General features: G+C 39.4%; 1 protein-coding gene across 1 annotated transcript in view; it reads right to left on the bottom strand.

The window, feature by feature from the left end:
• The window catches only part of LOC120542130 (E3 ubiquitin/ISG15 ligase TRIM25-like), a 38,753-nt gene that overhangs the window by 15,432 nt on the left and 2,468 nt on the right, over nucleotides 1–20,853 (bottom strand). Inside the window, exons 2-3 of the mRNA XM_039774307.1 lie at nucleotides 7,891–8,047; nucleotides 4,708–5,272 (exon numbers count right to left, since the gene is read on the bottom strand). Coding sequence (XP_039630241.1) covers nucleotides 4,708–5,272; nucleotides 7,891–8,047 — 722 coding nt within the window. The remainder of the gene's footprint in view (nucleotides 1–4,707; nucleotides 5,273–7,890; nucleotides 8,048–20,853) is intronic.

Raw genomic sequence — 20,853 nt, 5'->3', positions numbered from 1 at the left:
GCAGCGGAGAAGCAAAAAGAAAAGGAAACATTTTAATAATAACGTAAAATGATTGACAATGTAATTGTTTTGTCATTGTCCTGAGTATTGCTGGCATATATATATATATATATATATATATATATATATATATATATATATATATATATATATATATATATATATATACACATACATGTGTACATATATACACACACACACACATATACTATGGGGTGCCAAACAGGCAAATACATTAATTTTCTGAATATATAAAGTCAAAACTTGAATATATAAAGTCAGCGTCGGTATATATAAAGTCAAACTTGTTTCTGAATATATAAAGTCAAAAGTTGAATATATAAAGTCAGCGCTGGAATATATAAAGTCAAAACCTGATTATATAAAGTGAAAGTCAAAATCTATTGATTCAAACAACTGTGAACTGAACTAAGTTAACAAAAACGTATTCAGAAAAATAAGTTAAAAAAACACTGTTCGGTTAATGTTTTGAAAATGATGCATGTGTCATGTCCAGGATTGGTTCCTGCCTTGCGCCCAGTGTTGGCTGGGATTGGCTCCAGCAGACCCCCGTGACCCTGTGGTCGGATTCAACGGGTTGGGAAATGGATGGATATTCCAGCGCTGACTTTGTATATTCCGTCGCTGACTTTATATATTCAGAAACAAGTTTTGACTTTATATATTCCAGCGCTGACTTTATATATACAAGTTTTGACTTTATATAGTTAAACTTAGTCATCATTGCATAAATTTTTCTTCACCATAGAAATTTAAAGACTAAATTCAACTTCCATTCCTACCAAAGATATTTCTGGCGACTAAATAGAACCTACTTATATCCAAATTCGAGCTATTGAGCTGTTGCCTGCCGGCCTGAATAAGTCACCCTCGCTTCGCTATTACTTTTTTACCATTCATTTAATCATGGCTAGTGGCGGAAAAATTATAAAATTACACTGAGTATGGCTTTACCAAAACAATTATTGATGGCGAATAAAGTATCGATTATTCATAAAGCTTCAATTGGTGATCTGTTTTTCTGTATTAACCTCATATTTTTTCATACTTCTTCTCAAACCAAGGGGGTGCAAGGGTAAAATGAATCGGGAAGCGCTGATCAATGTAATCGGTGTACCAGGAAATCATGCATTGACAGAAGTTCCTTTTTGCTTGGAACACAAAGTGTGATTAAATGCATTATTTTTTAACGTGTTATGGAGCACATGCTTCGAAGCTTCTCAGCTGTGCTTGTGCTAAGAAAAGGAAACATTTTAAAAATAACGTAACACGATTGTCAATGTAACCTTTTGTAAGTAGTTCCTGGAGGATTCAGAGTGTCTATTAACTTGTGGGTTTTTCTGTGAGTATTTGGTGGCAGCGTCACAAAGTCACTTCCATAAGACTGCATTAGCTGCGGAGCTCAGCTCAGAGCGAAATGAGGTGAATGGGAGGGGAGATGATGACGTGACTCCCCCACCCAACTGTCAATCCCCCACAAATACAGTCTCTCGGAATTTGCATAAGCACAGCCCTTTACCTGCAATTTTAACTTAGTTACAAAGTGATCAAAACTCTCGTTTATATCCTGCGTCCTCTCATTAAACTTGTATCCCGCAATTAGTCATGGGCATGACAAACGGCAGCGGCAGCCTGTCTATGAACTTAATTTAAACTTTATGTTTACACCGTGCTTTGTTTCCGAAGTAGCAGCACTCATGAATATGGTTGTATATGTCACTCGCTCGCTTCTTATTGTTTCGCTGCCTTCTCAATTATATAATGCATGTTTTCTTCAGCGCTTTTTGGAGCTCTTCCTTGTTTTCTATGTATTGCGTTGACAGTCAGTTCACGTGATTACGTGGGAGGCGTGATGATGTCACACGAAACTCCGCCCCCCCACGGCTTTAAAGCTCAACTCCATTACAGTATATGGAGAAAAATAGCTTCCAGTTATGACCATTACGCGTAGAATTTCGAAATGAAACCTGCCCAGCTTTTGTAAGGAAGCTGTAAGGAATGCGCCTGCCAAATTTCAGCCTTCCACCCACACGGGAAGTTGAAGAATTAGTGATGAGTCAGTGAGTGAGTGAGTGAGTGAGTGAGTGAGTAAATGAGTGAGTCAGTGAGGGCTTTGCCTTTTATTAGTATAGATATATATATATATATATATAATATATATATATATATATATATATATATATATATATATATATATATAGATGTTCACATTGAAAGAATTAAAAGAATTCACAGTGACAACCTACACTGATTTAAGAGTCTTTGGGAATTACGAGCCTCCCACTGGGAAATTCTAAGTGAATTCCCTACTAAGTGAAACCAGTCAGTGGGAGTATTGGGAGACGGTTATCTTGCCAGCTTTCGTCTATTTATCACATTAATCTGACCACACATCTCCCACATCAGTCTGGTCTAAGCCATTTATGACCAGAGTATTTGATAAAATGCAAAAAAAGAAGCACCACAAGAAAAAAGAGGTTGGGCGCATATGCTGATACAGCGATTTGCTGCACCCACCACACAACAAACTAGCTCAGGATCCCAAATTAGGAACCAAGCACAGCCATGCAACAAGTGACATCTTAGCACCACACTAGTTCAAATGGAATGGAACTGTGTAAGGTTTTTTACAGTGGCTGGAGTGCCAATGCTGCCACCAACCCCTGAGTTCTCCCTACAAGATGGAAAACCTGCTTGCAAGGCTGGATGCAGGTTAACATCGTACCCAGGGAGGAAGCACCTGGTCCTGTTTAAAATACATTGTTATCAACACCTGTGTATCTTTCAGAGAAACAATTACGAAAGGATCTCTCCATCCACTTTTTGAATTTGAGGAACTGTAGCGAATTGCAAACAACTCTGTCAAATGATGCTCAGTCTCATACACAATGTAACAATACACAGCTCTGTATTTAGGATGGAGAATTGCTTTGTGGCAGGTATGGGACTTTACATTGCTTTAAATGGTATAAAATGATTAATTTCATTTACTTACAGTATGTAGAACAAAGTGGGTATTGCCCGTTTTTCTAGGCTGTCAATGGAACACAAGACCTGTTAAGACAACAGACTGACAGGATTGCAGAAATCAGGCTGGACCTCTACCTGCACTCCAGAGTAAATACTAAAGTGAATGATTGAACCTCAGCTCTGCAAACATTTTGGTCAGCTCTGTACTTCTTCTGATAACACAGGTATACATCAGAGTTTTGCTGACACTTCTGCAGAAACTCCATCAGAAGAAAAGGCACCCAAAAGGACACTCATTGTAGGCTTATAACAACAAACTGCACTTTGGGTGGATGTGATGGACAAAATAAGGCACCTATAAGCAAGCACTGGATTTACACCTGAAAATGGCCTTGATCCAACCACCAGAAGGTACACATACCTTCAAAATTAGGTGCATTCATCTTTTCTCTGATATTGGAAGTGAAAGCTAACAAGCTGCTCTATTTGGAGTAAGAAGCCAACCACCCATTCTGCGGAGCTAAAAGTTCACAAGCTTTCCTTTGCCTGAAAGCTACTCTCCATAGAGTCTTGGAGCTAGATGCAATGACCTGGCTCCACTAGGCATTATTTTTCTTTATTTCACATCTAAATAAAGCACACTTCCTGCTGTTACCCCGTCCATTACGATCATGGTAAGTCCACCAAAACTTGTACCCATGATCTACCCTGGCTGAATATTCATTAGCTGTTTCTGCGCTCACCCATTGTCATCTCTTTCCTCTGTTTTCACCAACCTCTCTAATTCTCAACTGTGGCAGCCTCTTTTAATCATCCATTGTCGTCATTAGCGAACACTGCAGTGAATCACCTGCGCCAAATCATCTGCAGGCCAGATCCTAAACTTTTGGCTGACAGCCACATGGATGAAAGTAATTAATTCAGAGCTTCTTGAATTAAAGTAGTCGATTCGCTCAGTATAGTAAATTTGGCCAACCTTTTCTTGCACTCATCCACCACGGATGTGCACAATCACAACTTTGAGCAAACACAACTGCAGCCACTGAAAGGGATTCTCTTTGGCTTTACTAACACCATTCACTAGGACCTTGGACATTGATGATGAGTGAAAAGAGCAGTTTTCATTTTCAAGCCGTATTTCATTTTGGTCTGCGTGTGGTGTTATTGAAATAAATAAAGAAAGAAATACATAAAGAAATAAGCAACATAATATATATAACTACTGTAGTGACCTTTGAATTATTTATGCTCACATATCATTTTGTTATTGAGTCTTTACTGCACGTTCCTATTTATTAACTTTACTCAAAATATTCCTCCACGCCACAGACTAGCTGTCTCTCAGCATGGGTTTCCACTTCAGATATTCCACTGTACCTTCCAATGGCTTATATTTTACGTTAACTGGTGATACTAGATTGGCCCTATGATGAGCTGGTGGCACCCCAACCAGGATTGGTTCCTGCGCCTCACAGTAAACTATTGCAAGATATACTAAACAATAACAGAATATACTCAAAACACTTTTTAGAAGACCTACAGATTATACTATGACAGTTATCTGTCTCTGGATGAATTCTGCAATTGGAACAAGTACTGAAGTAAATCCTTTAAGATCTATACAAAAACAACTGCATTGTGGGGAGTGTTAATTACATATACTGGATTGCAGAAGCAATTAAGAATGATTGGTGAGGCACTCTACTCACAACTTACCATGGCAGTCACAGCTGCTTCCTCCAGGCTCAGTAAAGTGTGATTTCTGTGTGTCCCATGGACGCTACACGAGGCGCAGACACAACAGCCATCTTCCTTGCAGTAGAACTCAAACACCTTGCTGTGTACCGAGCATTTCCTCTCTGAAAAGCTTGCAACAGGTCTGCTCAGTGTGTGTTCCTTGAGGTTTTGTCGGGTAAGGTGTGCCTGTAAATGTAGTGAGCAGAAGGAAGTCTCACACTTCAGGCAGCTCCTTGTTGCTGCTGTGGTGCCGTCCACACAGAAATCGCACAACACAATGTCTGGTGTCTCTGGGCCTGGGCTGCTGGGTTGAATCTGGTTGACTATGTTGCACAAGGTGAAGTTTTTCTCCAAGCTTGGCTGCGTTTCAAATTTCATTCGGCACTGAGGGCAATCACAACTGCAGTCGTAAGACTTCTGTATCCAATATTCCTTGATGCACTCGTAGCAGAAGCTGTGCTGGCAGGGGATCACCACTGGATCTTTGTAAATATTTAAACATATGGCACAAGTTAGTTCATCTTGAAGGCTTTTTTGCTCCATGCTGCAAGAAAACACAAACAGTGGCAATCAGAGAAACACAAAGGCTGAATGAAGCAGTTTGGCGTGTCAAGTCAGACTTAAATGGACCACACCTGTACTGTGGAATTTCCAGTCCACGTCAAAGGCACCTTTACTTCCTTGAAAGTGAAATGTTCGCTGGTGCAGCAGCACTTAAAAGTCCTGTACCTTACTTTCTCTGTATATGTATGTGAACATATAAATTCTTTTACTCTAAAGCTGGTCAATACAGAAATTATGGCATCAATGAGAAACCGATTTAAAAAAAATGAAAAGAAAAACCTATGCACAAGTTCCAAAATGCTATAAGAATCGCTGCATGTACTTGATTTCATAATTAATGGCAATGACTGACCACATCTAGTAGTACTATTTTTCAAATACATCTGCATGTTTGAGCAAGTTGTCTATATACTGAAATTACATGTAATAACCTCAAAAGAGGAATGCTTGGCCGAAAACAATGAAATGCAAAAGAACTGCAAACACATAATGCAGCATAGCATATTACATTTTGCTGCTAAAATCCATACATCAATGTTATAGTTATACATAACTGGATAAAAAAGAACAATGACCATAAAAAACATCCCAATTCCCACGAAAACCTAGCCTTGTTTACTGGCTCTGTCTCTACCTATGGAGCGGGCATGTTCTCCCCTTGGTTTTTCTTCTTTTCATTCTTTATCTAAAAGACAACCATTTTACGTGATCTGATGTCTATAAAGTGTGCCCAGTCCTGGACTGGTGACCCATTTAAGACCACCCTACAACTCTAGCCATTACAGTGTCTCATACATCAAGAACACATGCTGCATATAAAAACAGAAGAGAAAGTTAATACATCCTGATAATAAATAACAATAAATGAAAATGCAGAAGGTTTTATGATAAGCTTCACATTTCCCCATATAACATACTGCATAAATAGGTGAGCCTTCACCTTGAAAGACTACTTAGACTTTGCGGAACCATCTTTGTAAGCGTCACAGGTTATCTGTTATGAAGAAACATGAGGACTATGAACAATAGTTGTGTGTCTATCAAATCCATAAACTTTACTAACACTGTACTCCACTCCCACACTTTTTGATGATTGATGTCTTGACCCTGTGTTCGGATTCAGCGGGTTGGAAAATGGATGGATGGATGTCTTGACTGAAAACAGACAAATTATTGGTCACATCTTCTTGCAATTATCTCCATTATAGTTACCTTGAACAAGGTTTATTCAGATGCTATATATCCCTGATGTGTCCACTGATGCAGGTGAAACTCTTTAAATCGTGTTAAATTCAACCTGAATAGAGGCTTCTGCTAGCTTTTCCCAGGATTCTTTCATGTCTCAGATCTGCTATGTCTTTCTACGTCAACTCACCAAATGAGTTTTGGGTGAAATTCTGAAAGCACTGAATATTGCAGTGGTACCCTGATAAACACACCTCTTTAATGCTGAATGGAAGGTTGAGACATTTCCTTGAGTTGACTTAATTTTTGTCTTCCTTGTATCACCACCTGGCTATATATTTAAAAACTGTTTCTTGTTAGTCAGTAATAAAACAAATTCTGACTCAATCCTTATAGCTATCTTTTCAGATTAGATTCCACATGTAATTCCAGTTTAAATCATGTGTTAGATTTCTTTTTCCTTCTTATATAATGAGACACAAGGACCTTACCTTGACTTAGCAAATGACTTACTATTTCTCCATCATACAAAAAGGAGTGTGGCCCAAATCTAATGACCTGTGAATTTCACTCTCCTTTGTGCTTTCAATTTTAACAATGTATTTACCTGAAATTGTTTTCTTTTGGACACAAGAGCAACAAGAACCATATTCTATATATAAGAGGTGACTTCCTACTTTTTACCATACAAGTACTAAGAAATACTAAAATGTGATATTAACCATCAATTTCTACCCCCTGTGTATATTCAATTAATTTTTTTTCTGAAGGGATACAAATAAAGACATATAAGACTAAGTGTATTAATACATGTATAAAGTTTAATCAAAAGTTTTTGGTCTCCGGGAACAGGAAGTCAAATCTGAAAACCTACCTGTCATTTTTGGTTGCCCTTATGTTTTCAGATCAAAATATTGTAACTGGTTGCCCAAGAGAAAAGGATGATACAAGATAAGAAAGGCAGAGGGGTGTACAACGTGGAAGGTGATTGTCAATACTCCCCCAACACTACACAGCAGACAACAAATAACAGCAATTTCTGACACTTTGAAGGTGAGAAAAGAGACTTTGCAGGGAGAACAGTATCAATACCTCCTGGCCAAATCCTGACAACACAGTCCCAGAGCACAGCAAATGGAATTATGATGCCACTTTAAATGCTAAGACTGACAGAATGCCAGTTACTTCCCTCTATGTGGCAATCTAGAGTCTTGACCATTTGCTGAACGGCTGTGTTGTTCTTTCCAGAAAGGTAGCATGGAGGCGGGGAAAAAATACTGGCCCTTTAAAGATGATGCCAGAGGTTTTAAAGTCACCTTACCGCCAGAGTCTAATTGAGTGTAGAGTTGAAAGGTAAGAGATGAGAAATACTTAATTGTTATGAGGTAGGGAGCCAAGACAAATGAGACTTACCAGTTGACAGGATTGTTTTGTAGGGTACTGTGATAAACCAGGTAGATGGGTTCAAGATCTGTCTCACTCTCTCTCTTCCTCTTGCTTCTCCCGTATTTGGAAGAGTCATGACAGGTTTCAGCTTTGTGGGATTTCAGAGTGTAGGTTTTCATTCTTGCTGGGGAGGGAACAGAAAAACATGTTAAATATGTGTTAAAGCTGGTTTCCTTGTGTCATTATTTTTTTGTAAGACGGGTCAGTGGTTACATTCATGATGTGTATATGCACACATGCATATCTAATAAAATACAAATAAAATAAGTTTTTTTCTTTGCTTATTTGAACAATGTTATACAAAACATTTCAAATTGTGTGCATATTTCACTCTTCATCCAGGAACTAGTTCATTGTTAAAGAGCTTTCAGGTTTTATCAGTAGAAGGTGGTGTTAACTTTTAATTAGCTTAAAACAAGCTTAACTGGCTTTCAGAAAATTATGAGGTCAGTTTTCTGTCATTAGTAATCAGTTTCTAGCCTGCTTGCTCTAGAAACTGAACTGGAATTAGACATAAGTAAAGTGAGACTCTCAGTAGACAACCCAATATCATCACATTTACAAAAAGGTAACATATGAGCAGTGCACAAATTTAAGCGGATATTTTGATTCGTTTTGGTAGGTATAAAAATACTAGCTGATTACCCAGTGGCTTTGCTCACTGAGTGCAAGGGAAAAAAGAAAAATGTAGTATTTAAATTATTAAACAGTAAGACATTAACATGTAAGAAGTAAAGATACATTGAGCAGTACTGGGGTGCTTTCGGGTAAAGTACTTTTTAAAGGCGCTATAACACAACAGATAAGTAGCACTAACAGCAGCTTAAATGTATTTGGATCATCTCTCGGTAGCAGATCCCTTGTGAAAGGCGCTACACGACCGCTGTGGTATAGAAATTAAATTTTCTATGCGACTTTGCAAATTTCTGCCTGACAACCTTGCACTACGTGCCTGTGATTTAAGAGAAAAATTATTCTGAGAAAGGTGGACGCTGCCCTTCCATGCTTAACGGGCAGAAGGTCCAAACAATTCCCATGTCCAAAACTTAATATGAAGAGGTCGGTACATCTTCTTAGATGTAAACCCTCCATGTCCTTAAAAGAATTAATCACAAAAGCAACTTTGAATGTTGTGGGGTTTTAGTGACCTGAACTCACCTTAAGGGACAGTAAGTAGTCGTGCAGCGCAATTTACAAAGAGACTTTTGCTCCAATGGTGCCGATCACACTCATTCGCAAAGATTTCCACTCTCCCAGTAGTCGACGGGGCACTCGAAATGTCATAAACAGTGCGAGAAGAGAGTACGCTGCCCGAAACTGCGAAGCTCTCGACCCGGCGGAGCAGCCCGACATTCCACACCTCCAAGCGTCCACTTTGTTCTCATGACCCCTTGCCGCTGAAGGCAGTGTAGTCTTCACATTGTTTACAGCTCGGCGCAGTTAAAAAATAGGAAGACGCAAAGCTGTTTTCCTCATCTCTTCTACTATCAAGTACTGCCAATTAAAAAAAAGTTATAATGTGGCAGTTTCCATGACAGTCACGTGGACAAATAAATAAAACCTCTCTGTCAGAACGTGCCTGGCGGTGGACGGCTGAGCGCTGTAGTCCAGAGAGGAGGGCTGGGAGAGGGCGACGCGGGGTGCACTTCTATGGAATTGATCGGTGTGTTTGTGTTAACTTATTTTTAATATCAGTAAAATAACTATCACACAAATAATAACAATTTGTAAAGACGACATAAAAATGGCGCCCACAAACGAAGTGATTAGATCCTGTATTATAATATGTTCTGTGGTCATATGTAATTTCCGTTTCGCATGGTTATACGTAATTTCCGTTTCAAACGCGAAAAGAATTTTATATATATAGATTCTTAAAATACTGAATTCCATGAACTGTGAGAAATAAAGGCTAGATCTCATTGCCAAATTGATTAAATTAGTAAAGACTGGTTCGAAACCTGACAAACAATACATATAGAGCAGATACTAGTAGTGATATAACAGTTAATGAGGTGAAGAAATCATACATCGCTTGAAATATAAATGGAAAGCACAGAAAAACACAAAGTACTTAAAAACAGAGTTGAAGATTGTAAAAACGGCAGAAAGACACCAAAGTTTGCAACATCCAGAGTCCAATATCAGCACAGATGTCCCCAAAGGCCTACTATATATGCACTGGCTCATTTATGAAGGGAAAAATTGTAAGTTTATCACCAATGCATAGGGTATAAATATGAAAAATCAGGGTGTGCAAATGCCACTTTGGGCAAGTGTCCAAAATATGTCTTAATCTTATGTCCAAACTGTACTACATATGAAGTCAGAGGACACACATTTTTAGCACAAGCTTTTAGTTTAAAGGTTAGTGTTTTAGGAGCCATGATATTGGGAGACTGACTGTAGAAGAATGTTAGCTTCTCACTGGCGGGAGAATAAAAGTCCAATGCTAATTTTCATTCTGTCAAAGACATATGACCCACAGATTGAAGTGGAATGAAATCCAGAGATTAATGTTCTTATGTTGGCCGCAGATTTCTTGGGGGAAGGAAAAGGTAGCATCGCACAAATGAAATTAAAATGAAGGAAAATATTTATTTTATAAATGTGTAAATCTATACTAATAAAAGGCAAAGCCCTCACTGACTGACTGACTGACTGACTGACTGACTGACTGACTGACTGACTCACTCACTCACTCACTCACTCACTCACTCACTCACTGACTCATCGCTAATTCTACAACTTCCCGTGTAGGCAGAAGGCTGAAATTTGGCAGGCTCATTCCTTACAGCTTACTTACAGAAGTTAGGCAAGTTTCATTTCGAAATTCTACGCGTAACGGTCATAAATGGAACCTACTTATGTACATATATACCGACCATAGCCTGCAGCTTGGTCGCCGTGTGAGGCGGAGTTGCGTCTCTCATCGTCACGCCTCCCACGTAATTGAGTGCCTGCCAATATAAGGCCGTCCGTCAGCAGCAATCCAATAGAAACACTCTGCCGCCGAGTGGCTCACATGAACTGACTGTGAACGCAGTAGGCAGACAAAAAGCAACAGCTCCAAAGAGCGCTGAACAAAAAAACGCATTACACAATTGAGCAGGCAGCAAAAGAATATGAAGCGAGTGACGCATACAAGCATATTCATAAGTGCAGCTATTGCGGAAACAAAGCACGTTGTAAACCGTAAGTTTAAGTTAAGTTTATAGACACGCTCCCACTGCCGTTTGTCATGCCTACAATGAATACGATATTCGCGAGATACAAGTTTAATGAGAACACATGAGGTAAAAACGAGACTTTGGATCACTTTGTAACGAAGTTAAAATTGCTGTAGCGAGAACCCTTTAAGTGCCGGGTCTTAGCTAACATTAAATAAAGCCGTGGACATCGCAAGATCAAACAAGAGAGCGGCTCACGTGAACTGACTGTGAACGCAGTACGAGTGATCACTTCGATGAATGAAACCTGTTCAAAAAACGCATTACACAAGTGAGAAGGCAGCAAAAGAATATGAAGCAAGTGACGCATACAAGCATATTCATGAGTGCAGCTACTTCGGAAACAAAGCATGGTGTAAACCTAAAGTTTAAATTAAGTTCATAGACAGGCTGCTGCTGGGGTTTGTCATGCCCACGACGAATACGATATTCGCGAGATACAAGTTTAATGAGAAGACGCAGGGTTTAAACGAGACTTTTGATCACTTTGTAACAGAGTTAAAATTGCTGTAATGGAGTTTAAATTGCTGGTATGTCAGGTCTGAGCTAACATTAAATAAAGCCGTGGACATTGTGAGATTGCACGAGATAGCACAAGCACAGCTGATAAGCTTCGATGCATGTACTCCGAGCGGCTCACGTGAACTGATTTACAGGACTGGGAAAGGTTAAATTAAATTCATAGACACGCTACCGCTAAATATTTGCAGGCAAATCCACAACTTAATACTGGGAATGCCTGTTAAACATCTTAGATTCACGAGTACTGATTTGGGTAGTGAACACTTCGATGAATGAAACCTGTTATCTTTACCACGGTTGACAAACACGGAATATAACTTGAACACAACACATCCTCCAAATACGAACCTGATTGAAAGAAATAATGATAATCAAATCCTTGATATATATGTGTATATGTATATATATGTGGATGTATGTGTATATATATGTATATATGTATGTATATATATATATATATGTGCATATGTATATATGTAGATATGTATGTATATGTATATATGTATATGTATATATGTATATATATGTTTATATGTGTGTGTGTGTGTCTATATATATATATATATATGACAGCAACACTCATAACAGTGACAAAACAATTACATTGTCAGTCATGTTACGTTATTTTTAAAATATTTCCTTTTCTTTTTCATTACTTCTTTAACACACTACTTCTCCGCTACGAAGCGCGGGTATTTTGCTAGTTAAGGATAATGGAGGAAAAGACCAAAAGGTATTTACGTTAGACAGAATACTCAGTGTTTTTTTCTCCAGCCTTACTGGAATTTTTTTTTTTTCTGTCCAACCTGGCCAATGGTCCTTATCATTGGACTGTCATTTAGAGACTTAAAAGGAAGACACTATTTCTATTAATTATATATCTGTCTTGTGTAAGTGTGCAAAATTTATTTTTGTATACTATTTATGCATTATTATACTTATCTCATTTTAATTTTTTTCTTTGCATATAACTACTTCTTTGACATCTTCTAAAGCCATTTTGAGCAATATTGTTAGAATGATCATCTCTTTCTACATATAAAATCCATCGTCTGTCCATCTGTATCTCTGTCCAATTTTCACAAGAGAACTACTTAATGGATTTAGATCGGGTTTTTTTTCTATCATTTGCTTGAACATTACGGTTGATTTTGTGACTTCTCTCATTGCGCTAAGTATTATAATTTGGTTTCGGCACCAATTTATTTGTGCAAATCCGAGAGACAGGCTGTGGGCTGAGGGGAGGGGGAGACAGAACCTCAGGAGTAGGGAGCCAGGCGGGGCCATTCTCACTCATGCCTCAACCTCCATTCAAGTCACTCTACCTCTCGCCACGTGTTGGAACGCACCTTGCCTCCATTTAGCTACCAGTTTGTTCAGCAGACATTATCATCTAGAGACTGTTAATGAGTAGCATTTGACGTTTTTGAGAGAGAGATCACAGCTACATATGTTTTAGAGGGTACTCGCTCACTGGCTGTGATATCATGGCCACATGCTCTTCTCCCCACGTGGGGGATGCTACCCCATCAGAGCTGAAGACGATCAAATACAATTGCAACGTTTGACGTTGGAGCATATCTACCTCCTGCTTGGCCAGAAATACATTGCCAACTTTATACATTTTTGGCAAAGAGATCATGGCTACATTCCTGCCCCTCATAGCAAAATGAAAAATATTGAATATCAAGAGGTCCTCGGATACGAAAGCTACCACTATAAATTATTCTTAATACAAATTATTACATTTTTAAAAAATTGTTTATTGATTTGGGCGGAGCTGCAGAAGATAGCTAGTATGCTATAGAAATAAATGCTGTTGTTAGGAAAGACATTCCTCAATTTGACTGAATTTTTAGGCTTGCCCAGCTATCATTTATTCTCCGATGGACACTCTCCTGAAGCCTACAGTTTTACTAGAGGAAATCTCATGGGAGTTAAATTTTGAATGTTCATTGTCTGAACCTTCATCTGATATCAGTTTAGAGTAGTGGATTCCAAGTTCATTCCAGGAGTGAATTATGGTGGCAGGTTTTTGTTAATACAAGTTTTGCAACCTGTGAGTCTTTTAACTTTTATTGATCTCATCGTTTATCTGGCAGATCTTTTTTTTTCTTAATCTGCATTCAGAAAAGAAATATCTGTGTCTTAGCAGCAGCTCTAAATGCTTAATTCTCTGTTATCATTTGGTAGAGTTTAGTTTCCAGAATTGTATGCCAGTAATTACAATTAATGGCAAAGGGAGTAGGCCAGGGGTTCACAAGAGTTCAGTCCTGGTATACCACACCACAAGCTACAGGCTTTCATTCCAACCAGGTACACAAATCAGTGGGTCACAATTATGTCTCATCAATTTAATTATTTAGCTCTCCGTTTTCCTTATTCTATTTTAGAAAAGTGCTCTATTAAGATACTTGAATTTAGATGACATTCAGAAATGTGTTTTCTTGGTCTTATTATTTATTTTTTTCTGTGGAATTTGCTACTTAAATTGTATCCAGATACTGACAATTAGTGATGAACAGTACAGACACAGGTGCAAATGACAGTGAATGTTAAAGCAGAGCCGTTATTTCAATACTTTCATTCATTTATGTTCTAATTAGTAAGAAAAAGGCTCAATTAAGTGGTCTTCAAGTTTACTCCTGCAGACCATATTAACTGATGGATTTCTTCCCAACCACCTTCTTCTTTTAACTGGCCTTTATAAAACAAGCTGTTATTTCCCAGTTTCTGCCTTTTTTGTGTCAAACCAGAAAATACAAAATGTGTTTGCCATGCATTGACATTGATTATTGCCTTTTATCTTGTTTTTTAAGATTTTGCTGTTTTTTATATTCTGGACAATCACCACCAGAATGATAACCTGGACACTGCCCTCATCATAGCTGCTGATTTCAACTAGGCTAGTCTCAAAATGGTAATTCAGCACATTACATGTTGTACCAGAGGGGACACAACGCTTGACTGTTGCTATACTTATAAAGATGACTATAAGGCAAAAACGCTGCCTGCATTTGGCAAATCTGGTCATGTCGCCATCTTTCTTATTCCCAGATACAAATAAAAGTTAAAGCAGGAAGTTCCAGTCACATGTTGGACAGACAGATCAGAGACTATTCTCCAAGACAAGCCAAGTGTTGCTGACTGAGAAATGTTCAGTTGTTTTTTTTATATTTTTATTGATTTTAATTAGAAACAGATAACATTCCATACAGTCAAGTCAAATTTAACAAATCAAAATAAAATTTAACCCTCACCCAAGAGAAAGAGAAAGGAGCCAAGCAACTGAAGCTACTCTATAAAAAAAAACAAGAAAAGAAGGGTATTCTCTCCCCCGAAATGGAAGCTTACTGTAAAATGTTATTGATTAGACCCTGCTATATTTTTAAAAAGTTTTGAACAGATCCTCTAAGTGAGAATTTGATTTTTTCCAATTTCAAGTAGTATAGAATATCGGTTACCCACTGACTTAAGAGTGGTGGGGTAGGATTCTTCCAGTTGAGCAAGATAAGTCTATATGCTAGTATTGTATTAAAGAAAATTACAGTTTGTTTGTCCTTCTCCACTTTAAGCCCATCCGTGAGTACACCAAATGTGGCTATTAATGGGTTAGGAGTGATTGTGACACCAAGTCTGTCTGATAGGCATGAAAAGATTTTTGTTCAAAATGTTGTTAATTTGGTGTACGCCCTGGACATGTGGCCTAGTGAGGTTGGAGCAGGAATGCAACATTCACGGGTTGAATTTTGCCCTGGAAACATTTTGGACAATTTTAAATGAGACAAATGCACTCGATAAAAGATTTTAGGTTGAATGACTGAATGTCTTGTACATATGGAGCTATAGTGTATTCTGTGCGTGGCTGACTTACGCTGTTTTTCTGAAATACTAAGTGACAGATCCTTTCCTCAATGTACTCTGGGGTCTTTGAAAGAAAGAGACTTTAAAATATTTTTATAAATTGTAGGGATGCTATCTGAGTCTTCAAGACTGACCAATAATTCTTCTGGAAAAGAACAAGGTAGAAGGTGAGAAAAATTGGGTAGGGTCTGTTTAGCAAAGTTTTTAACTTGAATATAGTGGAGGAATTGTGTTGATGAGAAGTTGTACTTGAAGTGTAATTGTTTGTAGGATGCAAAGACATTGTCTAGGTAAGACTTTTAATCCTGGACATTTTACAGACATTGAACAGTATATATGTTTGAGAGGGCTGAAAAAGGTGGTTGTTATATAGAGGAGCAACAGATAAAAGCTTTTCTGTCTCAAAGTGCTTCCTACATTGGTTCCATAGGTGCAGTTCTAACGATAATTTGCCAGACAAGACGTAAGGAGAGCTTTCAGAAAAGTGAACATGAGAAATGCATCAGATCTGGATGACATTCCAGGACCTGTTTTCAGGATCAGTGCTGATCAGCTTGCACCATTGTTCAGTTTAATATTTAATCTTTTTTCATTTGCATAACATACATTTAGACATGAACACAACATATGCAGGCTTGAAAAGAAGAATATGCAAATAATAAATAAGACTAACCCCACCTCATCAATCCCCCTCACCACATCCACCTACCCTCTCCTCTTTATTTGCTATATACTGCCTTGGATTCCTGTAAGTCTAATTCTGTTCCTCTGATGATGATTCCTGGTAGGAATTGAAAAGCCTAAAAATAAAAATCTGTTTTAAGATACGTGATTCGTTTTCTACCTTTGTGGATTTCCAGCTACAAATATGCAAACCGTATCACAGACTTTTTCTTTCAAAAAGATAACATCCATCTATTATCCAACCCGCTATATCCTAACTACAGGGTCACGGGGGTCTGCTGGAGCCAAACCCAGGCAACACAGGGCACAATGCAGGAAACAAACCCCAGGCAGGGCGCCAGCCCACAGCAGGGCATGCACACACACACCCACACACCCCCACACACCAAGCACACATTGGGGACAATTTAGAATCGCCAGTGCACCTGACCTGCATGTCTTTGGACTGTGGGAGGAAACTGGAGTACCTGGAGGAAACCCACGCAGACACGGGGAGAACATTTAAACTCCACGCAGGGAGGACCCAGGAAGTGAACCCGGGTCTCCTAACTACGAGGCAGCAGTGCTACCCACTGTGCCACCATTACGGCCAAAAGGAAACATGTATTACAAAATGATTTGTTTTTGTTACCTTTCATCATTTTATTTTTAGCTTCAAAGTGAGACAAGCTATTCATATTAAAATATTACTACAACAATAACACATTTTATTCTTAAAACTATTGTGAATATTAACAGTATAATAAATGATGTACCACAAAAATAAGTGTGAATGTGTATCTGTTTTAATTTCCATATAAGATTAAATTCAATAACATTAAAAAAGATGCTTAAAAGTGATACTGCACCATATAAATTGGCTCTTTTATATGTGTAATTCTTAATTTGAAATGGCCGTGGCCATTTGTTTTATCTGGGTTTTCAGTTAAACGATGGAAGCATTGGTCCACATTACCTCTTATAATTGGGGTTATACTGTAATCTTAAAACACATTAAACTCTCATTAAGTGACTACATAATAAGCACTCAGTATCTCTTCTAAGGCAACCCAGCCACAGGGGATGCACAAGCCAGTGTGTTTCTTCGTGCCAGTCCAAAACCTGGATAAATGGGGAGGGTTATGTCAAGAAGGGCATCGGGTGTAAAATTTTGCCAAATCAATATGCGGAGAACAATACAAATTTCCATACTGGATCAGTCGAGCCCCAGGTTAACGACTGCCACCAGTACTGTTAGCCAGAAATTGGGCTACTGTTGGTCGAAAAAGGAAAAGAAGAGGAGGGAGACGTGTCCGGACACAAAAGAGAAGAGGAAGAAGGTAAAGAGAGTGAAACTGAGGGTAGGAAATTTGAATGTTGGCAGTATGACTGGTAAGGGGAGAGAGTTAGCAGATATGATGGAGAGAAGAAAGGTTGATATATTGTGCGTACAAGAGACTAAATGAAAGGGGAGTAAGGCCAGGTGGATTGGAGGGGGATTCAAATTGTTCTATCATTGTGTGGATGGGAGGAGAAATGGGGTAGGGGTTATTCTGAAGAAACAGTATGTCAAGAGTGTTTTGGAGGTGAAAAGAGTGTCAGACAGAGTAAATGATTATGAAGCTGGAAATTAGAGGTGTGATGATGAATGTTGTTAGTGCATATGCCCTGCAAGTTGGGTGTGCGATGGATACGAAAGAAGATTTTTGGAGTGAATTGGATGAAGTGATGAACAGTGTACCAAGGGAGAGAAAGTGGTGATTGGAGCGGATTTCAATGGACATGTTGGTGAAGGGAACAGAGGAGATGAGGAGGTGATGGGTAGGTATGGTGTCAAGAAGAGGAATGAAGAAGGTCAGAGGGTAGTGGATTTTGCCAAAAGGATGGACATGGCTGTGGGGAATATGTATTTTAAGAAGAGGGAGGAACATAGGGTGACGTACAAGAGTGGAGGAAGATGCACACAGGTAGATTACATCCTATGCAGAAGAGTCAATCTGAAGGAGATTGAAGACTGCAAAGTGGTGGCAGGGGAAAATGTAGTTAGGCAGCATAGGATGATGGTCTGTAGGATGACGTTGGAGATCAAGAAGAGGAAGAGAGTGAGGGAAGAGCCAAGGATCAAATGGTGGAAGTTGAAAAAGGAAGACTGCAAGGTTGAGTTTAAGGAGGAGGTGAGACAGGCAATGGGTGACAGTGAAGAGTTACCAAACAATTGGGCAACTACAGCAGATGTAGTGAGAGTGACAGCAAGAAGGGTGCTTGGCATGACATCTGGACAGAGGAAGGAGGAAAAGGAAACCTGGTGGTGGAATGGGGAAGTACAGGAGAGTATACAGAGGAAGAGGATGGCGAAGAAGAAGTGGAATAGTCAGAGAGATGCAGAAAGTAGACAAGAGTACAAGGAGATAAGGCGCAAGGTGAAGAGAGAGGTGGTGAAGGCTAAAGAAAAGGCGTATGATGAATTGTCTGAGAGGTTGGACACTAAGGACGGAGAAAAGGACCTGTGGCTAGACAGAGGGACCGAGCTGGGAAAGATGTGCAGCAGGTTAGGGTAATAACGGATGAAGATGGAAACGTACTCACAAGCAAGGAGAGTGTGTTGAGCAGATGGAAAGAGTACTTTGAGAGGCTGATGAATGAAGAGAACGAGAGAGAGAAGAGATTGGATGATGTGGAGATAGTGAATCAAGAATTGCAATGGATTAGCAAGGAGGAAGTAAGGACAGCTATGAAGAGGACGAAGACTGGAAAAGTCGTTGGTCCAGATGACATACCTGTGGAAGCATGGAGATGTTTAGGAGAGATGGCAGTGGAGTTTTAACCAGATTGTTTAATGGAATCTTGGAAAGTAAGAAGATGCCTGAGGAGTGGCGAAGAAGTATACTAGTGCTGATATATAAGAATAAGGGATGTGCAGGACTGTAGTAACTACAGGGGGATAAAATCGATTAGCCACAGCATAAAGTTATGGGAAAGAGTAGTGGAAGCTCGGTTAAGAAGGGAGGTGATGATTAGTGAGCAGCAGTATGGTTTCATGCCAAGAAAGCACCACTGATGCTATGTTTGCTATGAGGATGCTGATGGAGAAGTATAGAGAAGGCCAGAAGGAGTTGCATTGTATCTTTGTGGACTTGGAGAAAGCATATGACAGGGTGCCTCAAGAGGAGCTGTGGTATTATATGAGGAAGTCGGGAGTGGCAGAGAACTACGTAAGAGTTGTACAGGATATGTACGAGGGAAGTGTGAAAGTGGTGAGGTCTGTGGTAGGAGTAACGGATGAATTCAAGGTGGAAGTGGGATTACATCAGGGATTGGCTCTCAGCCCTTTCTTTTTTGTAATGGTGATGGACAGGTTGACAGACGAGATTAGACAGGAGTCCCCGTGGACTATAATGTTTGCTGTTGACACTGTTATCTGTAGCGACAGTAGGGAGCAGGTTGAGGACACTCTTGACAGGTTGAGATATGCTCTGGAGAGGAGAGGAAAGATGGTCAGTAGGAACAAGACAGAATACATGTGTGTAAACGAGAGGGAGGTCAGTGGAATGGCGAGGATGCAGGGAGTAGAGCTGGCGAAGGTGGATGAGTTTAAATACTTGGGATCAACAGCACAGAGTAATGGGTATTGTGGAAGACAGGTGAAAAAGAGAGTGCAGGCAGGGTGGAATGGGTGGAGAAGAGTGTCAGGAGTAATTTTTGACAGACGGGTATCAGCAAGAGTGAAAAGGAATGTCTACAGGATGGAAGTGAGACCAGCTATGTTATATGGGTTGGAAACAGTGGCACTGACCAAAAAGCAGAAGACAGAGCTGCTGGTAGCAGAGTATAAAGATGCTAAGATTTGCACTGGGTGTGACTAGGATGGATAGGATTAGAAATGAGTACATTAGAGGGTCAGCTCAAGTTGGACGGTTGGGAGACAAAATCAGAGAGGCGAGATTGTGTTGGTTTGGTCATGTGCAGAGGAGAGACGCTGAGTATATTGGGAAAAGGATGTTAAGGATAGAGCTGCCAGGGAAGAGGAAAAGAGGAAGGCCTAAGAGAAGGTTTATGGATGTGGTGAGAGAGGACATGAAGGTGATGGGTGTAACAGAACAAGATGCAGAGGACAGAAAGATATGGAAAAAGATGATCCTCTGTGGCAACCCCTAATGGGAGCAGTCTAAAGAATAAGAAGTAGTATCTCTTCTAAGGTAGACCATGGTGATTTGCTGTAACAGCAAAAGATAAAGATGGACCAAGGCCAGGCTCTCTTTTACAATTTATCAACAGTGGGCAAAAGAATGAATGCAAAACACTAGTGGAGGACTTTGTTCAGTTTTGCAAACTAAACCACCTGCAGCTCAACATCAACAAGACAGAGATGATTTTAGACTTCAGAAGGGTCAAGTCATGTCTTCCCCTGGGTCTCATTGATGGTGAAGATGTGGAGGTGCTGAGGACATGTACAACAGGCTTAACTGGAGTACCAATACAGCGGCTGTATAAAAGCAGGGTCATACTTGCCTTTATTGCCTGATGAATTTTAAGTCATGCACATTTTCACCAGTCTGTAGTGGCCAGTGTACTTTTCTGTGCAGTAGTTTGCTGGTGAAAAGACATTATTAATGCAGGTGTTGCCAACAGACTAAACAAACTGATTAAAAAG

The sequence above is a fragment of the Polypterus senegalus genome, chromosome 13 (genome assembly GCF_016835505.1).
Source record: "Polypterus senegalus isolate Bchr_013 chromosome 13, ASM1683550v1, whole genome shotgun sequence".
Taxonomy (NCBI): Eukaryota; Metazoa; Chordata; class Cladistia; order Polypteriformes; family Polypteridae; genus Polypterus; species Polypterus senegalus.
Note: the sequence above shows the minus strand (reverse complement) of the source record. Positions and strands in the feature narration are given on the sequence as shown.